General features: G+C 40.1%; 2 protein-coding genes across 2 annotated transcripts; both read left to right on the top strand.

Annotated features, from left to right (window-relative positions):
- The first annotated feature begins 418 nt into the window (after positions 1-418).
- On the top strand, positions 419-2,881 carry LOC123302818. Its single transcript, XM_044885909.1, has one exon. The coding sequence runs from the start codon at positions 419-421 to the stop codon at positions 2,879-2,881; it is 2,463 nt and encodes an 820-aa protein (XP_044741844.1).
- Positions 2,882-10,718: 7,837 nt separating this feature from the next.
- Positions 10,719-11,507, top strand: LOC123302817. The gene is made up of 3 exons (XM_044885908.1): positions 10,719-10,787; positions 10,856-10,963; positions 11,346-11,507. The coding sequence occupies exons 1-3, from the start codon at positions 10,719-10,721 to the stop codon at positions 11,505-11,507; spliced, it is 339 nt and encodes a 112-aa protein (XP_044741843.1).
- Positions 11,508-12,533: the final 1,026 nt, after the last annotated feature.

Here is a 12,533-nt window from a genome sequence, read left to right as displayed (position 1 = left end):
CAGGATTTTTAGAAGATTTTAATGTTCAAGTGGAAGCTTTAAACAACCTTGCTTTAACTAGCGTTTCGGATTTCCTTATTTCGTTCATGGCTCTTAGGCTGCTTGATCCTCAAACACGTCAAGCTTTTGAGGATACAAGAGCTAACGATCCTACTGTACCAACTTATGCCGATATCCGTAAATTTGTAGAAGGGCGTATTGCTACATGTGAGGTAATTAACTCTTCGTCAACAAAGACAAATTACCCTAAGCCGATGGGTTCTATGAAAGTTCCAGTTAAAAGAGTCATGGTTGCTCATGCTTCTCCTCCACTGAAGCCTAGTGTGCAATCAACCTCTTCCAAGCCTGCAGATTTGGTCACACCTGTCCATGTTGTGCTAAATCTCACCGAGTCGTAGAATGCAATCAGTTTGGTAATATGACTATTACGCAACGCTATGAAGTTTTACGTAAAAAACTTTTATGCTTTTCCTGTTTTGGACCACACGCTCGATCGACATGTTCTTCTAAATTTTCATGCACACATTGTGGTTCCAAAGCCCATCATACCATGCTTCATAATGATAGTAAAGCCAATATTCCTCCTATATCATCTGCCAGTGAATCTACCGTTGCACTGTCAGGTAATATTATGCCTTTGCCGTCTGTACATCAGCATAAGCAAATCCTATTGGGAACTGCTATAGTTAGTATTCCTGATGTATTTGGTCATCATCATGATGTCCGAGTTTTAATCGATCCAGGAAGTATGATCAATATTATTTCCCAATCACTAAAAGAACGCCTTACTTTACCAATGACAGCGTCTAACATTCGCATCTCGGGTATAGGATCCGGGAAACCCCAACCAGCCAAAGGTACTGTTGTTTGTACTGTCAACTCAAAACATAGTCCGTTCTCTATCACCGTTGAAGCGGCTGTGCTACCAACCATAGCAACTAAAATTCCGGCCGTCCCAGTTGTACAAAATATTGTCAATAAACTTTCTCAGCTACAACTTGTCGATCCTCAGTTCTATAGCCCTGCTTCGGTTGAGATGCTCATCGGAGCACAACATTACGCCAACCTTCTGACTTCGGAACCTGTAGTTCCAGGTCATCCCTCTCTGGTTCCATCCATGTTCGGAACACTTGTTATGGGTGAATGTCCATCGATGTCATCGAATGAGTATCAATCATATTGGATATTGCACTCCAACACAGACCTTTCGTACCAGTTACAGAAGTTTTGGGAAGTTGAAGAATTGCCTGTCAAAACTCCGTTGAACCCAGAAGATGTTAAGTGTGAGGAACAGTTTGTCAAAACTCATCGCCGTGATTCCGATGGAGCTTATATTGTACGATTGCCATTTCGTAATGGTGAAGCTCCGGAGCTAGGTGATAACCGTGTCTCTGCACTAAATCGTCTAAGTAAATTAGAAAAACGTTTAGAAAAACAGCCTACGTTTAAAGATTTGTACCATGTAAATCTTCAAGATTACCTCAGTTCTGGTCACATGGTACTTGCCGAGAAGAACTCGTCTTATGTTTTGACCTATCATGGAGTTACGAAAGATAGCTCCACAACTAAAGTTAGAGTTGTATTTAACCCTGCTGAGAAAACCAATGCCACCTTCCCTTCTTTAAATGAGTCTTTATTAGCCGGTCCTAAGCTTCAAAAGAGTACTAACAATATTGTTTTGAATTTCCGCTTGCACCGAGTTGCTATCACAGGGGATGTAAAACAAATGTATAGACCCATCAAATTGGATGCAAGAGATAGTAAATTTCAGCATATATTGTGGCGTTTCGGTCCCTCTCAACCTGTACAACAGTATGAAATAACCCGTGTTTGTTTTGGCATTACTAGCTCACCTTACCATGCCCTCCGTGTGATGAAACAATTAATTCAAGACGAAGGATTTAAATTTCCGACTGCTGCGAAAGTTCTAGAAACTGACATGTATATCGATGATGTGTGTACCGGAGCTTCCTCCATTGCTGAAGCCCGTCAGCTACGTTCCGACTTATCTGTTTTGTTATCGACGGCTGGGTTTGAGTTAAGAAAATGGGCAAGCTCTCATGCCGCCGTTCTAAGTGACCTACCTCACGAATATAAGGAAAAGCCTCACAAATTTGGTGACATTGAAACTATTCAAGTTCTTGGAATCCAATGGATATCTGAGGATGATGTATTTTGCTATCGAATTGAAACCATCCCTAATTGCACCACTAAACGCCAAGTTTTATCACAAATTGCCCGTACCTATGATTTACCAGGATTTTTGGGACCTGTAGTTATCTGGATGAAGATATTAATGCAAAAAATCTGGCTACAAGGAATCGACTGGGATGATCCTTTACCGTCTCGTATGATTGATCAATGGACTCAGTTTGCCAAAGAAATGCCTTGCCTTCAAACCATCAAAATTCCACGTGATAATCTCGACACTTACATTCATCCACCCGAGCTTGTTGGGTTTTCTGATGCCTCTAGCTCTGCAATGACTGCTGCTGTCTATTTGCGAGTCGTTTGTTCGGATCAACGAGTGTTGATTAGCTTGATCCGTGCTAAAACTAAAGTCGCTGCAGTAAAACCAGTCACTATTCCCCGCCTTGAGTTAAATGCCAGCTGCATGCTTGCTAAGATTATAGAATCTTTATTGCCACTCCGCGCTCGTCTTCATTTAGAAAAGCTTTACCTATTTACAGATTTAATGGTAGTTTTGTCATGGCTACGAACCCCTGCTCATCTACTCAAGGTTTTCGTTGCTAATCGTGTTGTTAACATTTTAGATCGGACTTTACCAACTCAATGGTTCCATGTTCCAACAGCTGATAACCCTGCCGATATTGCCAGTCGTGGCTGTAAGCCAAGTCAGCTTGTAAACCATAAGTTGTGATGGTCAGGTCCCGATTTTTTGCGCGAAGATTTTTCTTTATGGCCAAGGCAAGAAGTAGCCTCGGTTCCTGACCTGCCCGACCTAAAAGAGGTTGGCCCATCATTGATAGGCCATGTTACAGGTGGAGATGATGGTGTTGTTCTTCTTCTAGAACGTTTCTCATCTCTTGTTAGAGCCAAGCGAGTTATAGCATGGATGTTGAGATTTAAGAAAAACACTTCGCTTCCCAAGGAACAACGTAATTTCCAGTGTTTATCTGTCGCCGAGCTTCGAAACGCCGAAATAGTATTAATAAAAATCACTCAACATTTTTATTTGCCACACGAAATAGATTCTGCCCGTCAAGGAGTTCGACCTAAATCGTTTCCCTCTTTAACACCTTTTCTCGATAATGATCTCCTCAGGGTTGGGGGTCGTTTAGCCGAAGCTCCAGTGTCATATGATGCTCGCCATCCCTTTATCTTACCTGCCAAATGTCATCTTTCTAAGCTCATTGTGGAACATTTTTATATTACCAGCCTACATGATGGTAATCGTATCCCAAGGTGGGAACTATTGCGTCAAGTGTCCCAACATTGCTGGAAACGGTGCAGTGGTCCCGTGAATATCTGCACACTTTAATTCAACGACAAAAGTGGTGGGATCACGTTGAGAATGTAAAAGTGGGTGATGTCGTGGTTATCATAGTCGAAAACCAGCCCCCGATCAAATGGCCATTGGCAAGAATTACTCCTTGTTGCAAACTAGTGTGTGATTTTTAAAGGACTTTGGATAAATCTTTTAAAATTTTACCAACCGTGGCATCGATGAACAAGTGGAAGCGTTTTTTAACCGCGATCTTGGTAGTTGTGATCGAATCTGAAAAGAATAAAAGTTGACGAAAAAAAGGACGCTCTAGGATTTGAGTAATAGTCTATGAAAGACTACAACACTGATGGTGCTATTGTCGTAATACCTTGAGCACCTGGAATATCTGGCGGAGTAGCGTAACTTGGTGAAGTTGCGTCGACAATGGTACCCAATCCAGCAGTGTTATTTGTTGTAGTTGTTGAGTTGATGACGATTGTTGTAACAACCGTTGGAACATCTGCTGATGATGTCGTGTGTTTGTTGGACCGTGTAGTCGGCATCCTCTGGCAGTTCACCTAGACGATTGCGCTCGTACGAACAAAGAGGAAAATATTAGTACGTATGTATTTTTTTTTTTTTTCAAAATTTATTTTAAATTATGAGCAAATAATCCTTTTTTTTTTTCTAATCCAGACTCGATCAACTACCCTACGCTATGTGCTACCAACTGTGGCATTTTTAAAGGACTTTGGATAAATCTTTTAAAATTTTACCAACTGTGGCATCGATGAACAAGTGGAAGCATTTTTTAACCGCGATCTTGGTAGTTGTGATCGAATCTGAAAAGAATAAAAGTTGACGAAAAAAAGGACGCTCTAGGATTTGAGTAATAGTCTATGAAAGACTACAACTCTGTGGTCAATACCGGTGAAATGTCAAAATATTTGATACCAACAAAGACGCATGTATGTACAATTTTTATTCTTGAGTTAATTTATTAAATTACAATATAAATATTCTTTTATTGTTTTAGAATTTTACAAAAATGTCACTCAAAAATTATCAATGTTTTAACAGTGATATGATTATTAAAAAAATCACTACTTCAAACAATTACACAAGGCGACATAACCTTTTTAAAGTAAGTTTTTGTTCCTTTATTTTTTTCTATTTTTTACAAAATGTGTGATCCTAGTTTGAATTGAACAGTTCCGATTTTGGCGTAAAATTCTTCTTGTTTAGTGAACCAATTCACTATCCTCTGTATGTGACCCGTGACTCGATTTATTCATGTATTACACAGGGCAGAATACAGCGAAGATTAAATTCCGCGAAGTGCAGCTCCAATCGAGGACCAAGACACCCATAAATAGTCTGAACTCGTGGTCAGCTACACTTCTAAGCGCGGTATTGGTTCACTTACAACACAAAATTTATATGTTTAATTAAAATCGAATCGGAAATGTTCAATTACGTATTCTAAAACTACGTATAGTAAACGTTCGAATTTTTAACAGGTAAATCTCCAACTACGTCGATACGGAGTGGGTCAAAAGGAAATAATAACCGTAAAGCACCGTACCTTAAAAACCTTAGCAACCACCACAGAGAACCGACCGATACACAACCCAAAAACACAAACAACACCAGCCGTTGATGGAATGTCCAGGTATAATTAATTAATCGTTCATGTAAGTCCACTTCTTTGAATTTATACCAATTATCTGTCTTTCCAGAGTAAATTATTGTGGCAAGATATCCAGTGTCTTCACGATAGTATAATTCTAGAGTAATTCCGTCGTTGATTTACCCCAATCCACCTTTCGACGATGTAATATTAAAACGTGCTCGCGTTGCAGGCACGAACGTGTATATTATTAATTTTTAATAAATTTTATGTTTGATGTGTACCATTCAACGGTGATTTTTCTCAAGAGACCTAATTTTTAAATTGTCTAAGCTTTTTAGCTCGGTTCTGTATTCATACGCGGACTACGTTGTTTTTGTTTGTTAAATTTTAATAATTGTTGTGCATGGTGGCCATTCACACGTTATTTCATTCATTGCGTGTACTAACGTCCGTTCACACGCTAGCGTGATTTTAATTCAACTTTTTTAATTGGATGATTTTTTCTTTGTTTTTTTTTTTTTTGTGTGTGTGTTTAGATTTAGATAGGGTTTTTTAAATATTTTTTTTGTGTGCTTCTTTTTTATTTATTTATTTATTTCTATTTTTTTTTTTATTTTTTACTTTTGTAAATATTTCTTTTCGTGTTCGTGTTTTTAATGATTATTACTTCTTCTGTCCCAATCCGTATAATGTTTTTGATCGCGCTTATTACTCTAATTTAAATGATTTTTAATTACTGTCAACCAAACCTACAATCAAAATACTGTGAACCTTATTGAACGGTTCAGTCTCCCCCACGTTAGGGAGAAATACTATTGTAACATATTTCGGAATTTATTATGGGCTTTGTACCTTATTTTCGTCGACGTGGGCTTTGTACCTTATTTTCGTTTCTAAGTCTTCGAGGTCGCATGAAACAGGGGTTGTAAAGCGGAGTATTCTCCTGGGTGTCGTCCACCGGGGAATAAATTTTCTGGCCTCGTCGAATTGGGGACCACCATGGCCTCTCTGTAGCACAATTTGGCCCTCTGTGAAAGGATGTTCTGGTGGACGTTTGGCGTTATGGAAGCGTTTCATTTTGTCATGTGCCTTCGCCAATGACTCTCGGACCTTATCGAGATCTGGTGGGGGATCATCATGGATTATTTCGTGCAAATTCCACCGGAGGTCCAATGGAGTTGGAACTGCTCGTCCTAAAAATACCGTCGAGGGACTGCATTGGATCGATTCGTGGAATTGACTATTATGTGCAAATTGAAAATATGGGAGAAATTGATCCCATTCTTTGTGGGTGTTTGCGTATTGACGTAACATAATAGTCATTCCACTCTTGAGGTCCCTGTGGATTCTTTCGACGAAAGAGTTACTCGACGGTCTATAGAGTGCGCACAGAATGTGTTTGATACCCCATCGAAGGCACATGAGCCTAAATTTCTCACCGGTAAATGCCTTATGGTTGTCCGTAATGAAGTGTCGAGGTGGACCGAAGCGTAACCAGACCCTGTTGAGCTTGTCAACGGTGGTAGCCGCCGTAACACGTTTTACGGGAATGGCCTCCAACCATTTAGTGAAGCTATCCGCCACTGTGAGCACATATCGGAACCCGTTTTTAGTCATGACTAAGGGGCCAACGTGATCTATGTGGACCCTCTCCCACGGGTGTTCTGGAGTTTTAGAAGCTAATGGGGCCCCAGGTGCTTCATTATGTGGTTTACACCGCTGGCATTCCGGACAGGACCTAACATAACCGCGGACCTCCTCAAACAGTCGTGGCCACCAGAAGCGACGGGCAATGGCCCTATAACTTTTTGTAATGCCGGGGTGGTTTGAAGCTATTCCATCGTGGTGATAGTAGAGAAGCATTTGTCTCATAGTTTTAGGTACAGGGATACGTCGCAACCTATTCTTCCCTTCAATTTTTAGAAGAAGGGAGTCCCGTAACTCATAGCCTATCACATCATCTCCGGCCCGTAGGCGCTCGATGATGAGCCGTAGCTCAGGATCTTCCTCTTGCTGTCGTTGCAGAGAGGTAAAGGTTTGTGGTACCTCGTCTAAAACTGAAATTTTTCCTGTAAGTCCGTCTGTAAAATTTTTATGGAAGTTGTCTGTGGGACTTTCTTCGTCGTTTGATATTTTAATTGAAAATAGCCTTGAAAGGGCGTCAGCTACAACATTGGTGGGGCCTTTTATGTGTTCCACGTCAAACTCAAAACGTGAGAGTTTTAGTACCCACCTTCCCACTCGGCCAAGCTGTTTTGGGTGGTTCATAACCCAGCTTAGGGCTCCGCTATCGGTGTTGAGTAGAAACCGTGTTCCTAGTAAATACTGCTTGAATTTCTCCAGGGCTCAGACGACAGCGAGACTCTCCAGTTCGTATGCAGAATATTTAACCTCCGCAGGGGTTAATTTTCTGCTAGCGTACTGGATGGCTCTTTGGCCTCCGTCTAGTTCCTGAAGCAATACAGCAGCAATTGCGACACCTGAAGCATCGGTTTGTACGATGAAGCGTTTTTTAAAATCTGGGAAGGCAAGTACTGGAGCCTCTGTAAGAGCCTGTTTGACCGCGTTGAATGCTTTAATTTGGTCATCTCCGAAGTGGTACACCACGTCCTTTTTCCTGAGTGCGTTCAGCGGGGCAACTATTTCGGCGTAGTTGGGGATGAAACGCGAGAAGAAGGAAGTCATCCCCAAGAAGGATCTCAGTTGCTTAATGTTGCGAGGTATTCGCAGGTCCAACACAGCCGCTACCTTCGACCTATCCAAAGCTACACCTGACGCGGATATTATATGCCCTAGGAATTGAATGCTAGGTAGACATAGTTGCATTTTGTCCGGTCGTACAGTTAAGCCGGTATCTCGTAGCCTAGTGAACACTATCTCCAGGTGTTTTAGGTGTTCTTCAAAGCTCGAGCTGTAAATTAAAATGTCGTCGAAGTAAGGGATAACACATTTATAGCGGAGGTCTGCGAATAACCCGAAGATCAAGCGGTTTAGAGCCATTGGGCTGACACTTATTCCGAAGGGAGTAGTCCGGAACAAGTATTGGCCTGTTGGCGTAGAGAACGCTGTGTATTTTCGGCACCCAGGGGACAGCATTATTTGATAGTAAGCGCTAGTTAAATCGATCACTGAATAGCAGCGTGAGCCACTCAAGCTCTGAAAAACATTCTCCATATTAGGGGAGGGAAAGCCGTCGAAGATAACTTTCGCATTCAGACGCCTATAATCGATACACAGCCTGTTTGAACCATCCTTTTTCTTTATTAAAAAGGCTGGAGCCGAGTATTCACTCCGGCAAGGTTCGATAATGCCTTGCTCCAGAAGGCCGTTGATGTGTTGCTCCATTTCAAGCGCTTTAGGGGGTGAAAGTGGATAGGGTGGGCTCCGTACCGGTATACTGTCCTTTAAACGTATGGTGTACCAATAATCACGAGCACAACCTATTTGGTTGGTGATTGTGTCACTAAAGCGATTCAATAACGTTTCGAGACGGGAAGATTGAGTTTTCGGCAACGTAGGTGATGTGACGATGTTATTTATTGTACAGATTGTCCCTGGACACATGGGGATGGGTTTTTTCGGGTTGAACATGAAGGTCACTAAGTATTTTTCGAAATTTAAAATAGCCTTCATGTGTTTTAAAAGATCAACACCCATTATTAAACTGAAGGTTAGGCTTGGTATTATGTGAAACGCTGTCTTCCAAGTAAATCCGCCAATTCTGATAGAACACGTCAGTAACTGATGGACATTAGTGACAGTACCACCCGCTAATATGGTTTGGGGCGTTGTGGTGGAGAACTTGCCTAAACCAAGCTTTACTGTAGTTGTTGCCAGTTTTTTATCACAAAAACTATGAGTGGCCCCTGAATCCAGAAGGCAATCGTACGTACAAGGTCCTATGGTTACGGGTATTGTAGGTAGGCTAGTGCGTTGTGCACGAATTGATAATAGTTTGCGACGTCCCATTAGACAACGATGGGGGAGACGAGACGGGGTTTGGTTGATTGTATTGTAATTGGAGATTTCAACTAGTTTTTTGTAGGTTTAGACCTACTGGAGTTCTGCTCCATTTGTGCGTACATCACTTGTCTATCCGTTATTTGACGCACCTCTTGAGCTACTAGGTCAAGTATTTCGAATGAATCCGGTACCATCCTAAATTTACAGATATCATATGTCGCCCTATTCATGCGAGCCCAAAGAATTGTAATGATCTCCTGCTCACTAAGGTTGGCTCCGATGATTTTAGATTTGAGTTTAATATCATCAATGAATGCCGTGAATAATTCCTCTGGACGTTGCCATCTATACAGGTGTTCTGATATGAGCAGGGACCTTTCGGCCGGCGCAAAAAATACGTCTAATATCCTAAAGCAAAGGAAGTCCCAGGTGGGATAAGATTGAATATTTGTAGCCCACCATCTTTGAAAATTTCCGTCACAAAACTGGAGGAGATGTATTAGAAGAGGTTTCTCCTCCAGGATGTGTAGCTCTGCGAGCTTTTGGATTTCCTCCAGGAATTTTATTATGTTTGGTTTGCTGGAGCCGTCACACCGAGGGAAGTCTTTGAAGTACGTATCTATGTTTACCTGATACTTGATTTTGTACATATTATCTCCTAAATTACTATGCGATAAATTTATTAACGACTTATTCGCACTTTGATTGCAGGATTGGCTACATGATATCTTACTTATGGATTCACATAAATATTTTAATTGGAGATTTACCTCATGAATATCATGACTCTTGATGGTGTGGCGTCCTCCTCTCCTACTGCTGTTGTTGGCGCAGGTTGACCAGTCGGACCTGCATGTGCTGGTGGCGCAAGAACAGGATGATGTGTTGGAGTTGTATTCGATTGCGTAGTTGGCGCATGATTCACATGATTTGGATACGTTGGAAGAGTTTGTCCGTACTGTGGAACACTCCCCATCCCATAACCAAAATACTGATGCGGTTGTGCAGACGACGCAGGTGGAACCATACCAGGCGCCGGATTCAATATCGGTACGTTTCCAGGACTCGTACCAATATTTGTTTGTGGTACATTTCCAACCAATACTGTCGTGGGTAGGGTGGAATTGACTTTCGACACTGATGGTGCTATTGTCGTAATACCTTGAGCACCTGGAATATCTGGCGGAGTAGCGTAACTTGGTGAAGTTGCGTCGACAATGGTACCCAATCCAGCAGTGTTATTTGTTGTAGTTGTTGAGTTGATGACGATTGTTGTAACAACCGTTGGAACATCTGCTGATGATGTCGTGTGTTTGTTGGACCGTGTAGTCGGCATCCTCTGGCAGTTCACCTAGACGATTGCGCTCGTACGAACAAAGAGGAAAATATTAGTACGTATGTATTTTTTTTTTTTTTTCAAAATTTATTTTAAATTATGAGCAAATAATCCTTTTTTTTTTTTCTAATCCAGACTCGATCAACTACCCTACGCTATGTGCTACCAACTGTGGCATTTTTAAAGGACTTTGGATAAATCTTTTAAAATTTTACCAACTGTGGCATCGATGAACAAGTGGAAGCATTTTTTAACCGCGATCTTGGTAGTTGTGATCGAATCTGAAAAGAATAAAAGTTGACGAAAAAAAGGACGCTCTAGGATTTGAGTAATAGTCTATGAAAGACTACAACTCTGTGGTCAATACCGGTGAAATGTCAAAATATTTGATACCAACAAAGACGCATGTATGTACAATTTTTATTCTTGAGTTAATTTATTAAATTACAATATAAATATTCTTTTATTGTTTTAGAATTTTACAAAAATGTCACTCAAAAATTATCAATGTTTTAACAATGATATGATTATTAAAAAAATCACTACTTCAAACAATTACACAAGGCGACATAACCTTTTTAAAGTAAGTTTTTGTTCCTTTATTTTTTTCTATTTTTTATAAAATGTGTGATCCTAGTTTGAATTGAACAGTTCCGATTTTGGCGTAAAATTCTTCTTGTTTAGTGAACCAATTCACTATCCTCTGTATCTGACCCGTGACTCGATTTATTCAAGTATTACACAGGGCAGAACACAGCGAAGATTAAATTCCGCGAAGTGCAGCTCCGATCGAGGACCAAGACACCCATAAATAGGGGCTGTCTGAACTCGTGGTCAGCTACACTTCTAAGCGCGGTATTGGTTCACTTACAACACAAAATTTATATGTTTAATTAAAATCGAATCGGAAATGTTCAATTACGTATTCTAAAACTACGTATAGTAAACGTTCGAATTTTTAACAGGTAAATCTCCAACTACGTCGATACGGAGTGGGTCAAAAGGAAATAATAACCGTAAAGCACCGTACCTTAAAAATCTTAGCAACCACCACAGGATACCGACCGATACACAACCCAAAAACACAAACAACACCAGCCGTTGATGGAATGTCCAGGTATAATTAATTAATCGTTCATGTAAGTCCACTTCTTTGAATTTATACCAATTATCTGTCTTTCCAGAGTAAATTATTGTGGCAAGATATCCAGTGTCTCCACGATAGTATAATTCTAGAGTAATTCCGTCGTTGATTTACCCCAATCCACCTTTCGACGATGTAATATTAAAACGTGCTCGCGTTGCGGGCACGAACGTGTATATTATTAATTTTTAATAAATTTTATGTTTGATGTGTACCATTCAACGGTGATTTTTCTCAAGAGACCTAATTTTTAAATTGTCTAAGCTTTTTAGCTTGGTTCTGTATTCATACGCGGACTACGTTGTTTTTGTTTGTTAAATTTTAATAATTGTTGTGCATGGTGGCCATTCACACGTTAGCGTGTACTAACGTCCGTTCACACGCTAGCGTGATTTTAATTCAACTTTTTTAATTGGATGATTTTTTCTTTGTTTTTTTTTTTTTTGTGTGTGTGTTTAGATTTAGATAGGGTTTTTTAAATATTTTTTTTTGTGTGCTTCTCTTTTATTTATTTATTTATTTCTATTTTTTTTTTTATTTTTCACTTTTGTAAATATTTCTTTGCGTGTTCGTGTTTTTAATGATTATTACTTCTTCTGTCCCAATCCGTATAATGTTTTTGATCGCGCTTATTACTCTAATTTAAATGATTTTTAATTACTGTCAACCAAACCTACAATCAAAATACTGTGAACCTTATTGAACGGTTCACTAGTTCCGACCATCTCACCCGACCCGTTCGTAAATTGTTGGTACTCCCTGTCCTTCCGTAACCTTATACAGTCCACTTAGTGCTTTCTGTGTCCCGTTTCATGTTAAATGTTCCCATGTCCCGTGCTTTATTTTATTTTTATTTCGAGTTTTGTAAAAGTGCCAAATTTTGCTATCGCTATAGCATCTTTATTTGTATTTGTAATTGTTTTAAATATGGTTTGCCAATCGCCGATTTCACAATTGTCTAAATGGTTTAAGGTGCAATCCATTGCAGTTGAAAAATGTTCATTTTGGT

The sequence above is a fragment of the Chrysoperla carnea genome, chromosome X, assembly GCF_905475395.1.
Source record: "Chrysoperla carnea chromosome X, inChrCarn1.1, whole genome shotgun sequence".
Classification (NCBI taxonomy): domain Eukaryota; kingdom Metazoa; phylum Arthropoda; class Insecta; order Neuroptera; family Chrysopidae; genus Chrysoperla; species Chrysoperla carnea.
Note: the sequence above shows the minus strand (reverse complement) of the source record. Positions and strands in the feature narration are given on the sequence as shown.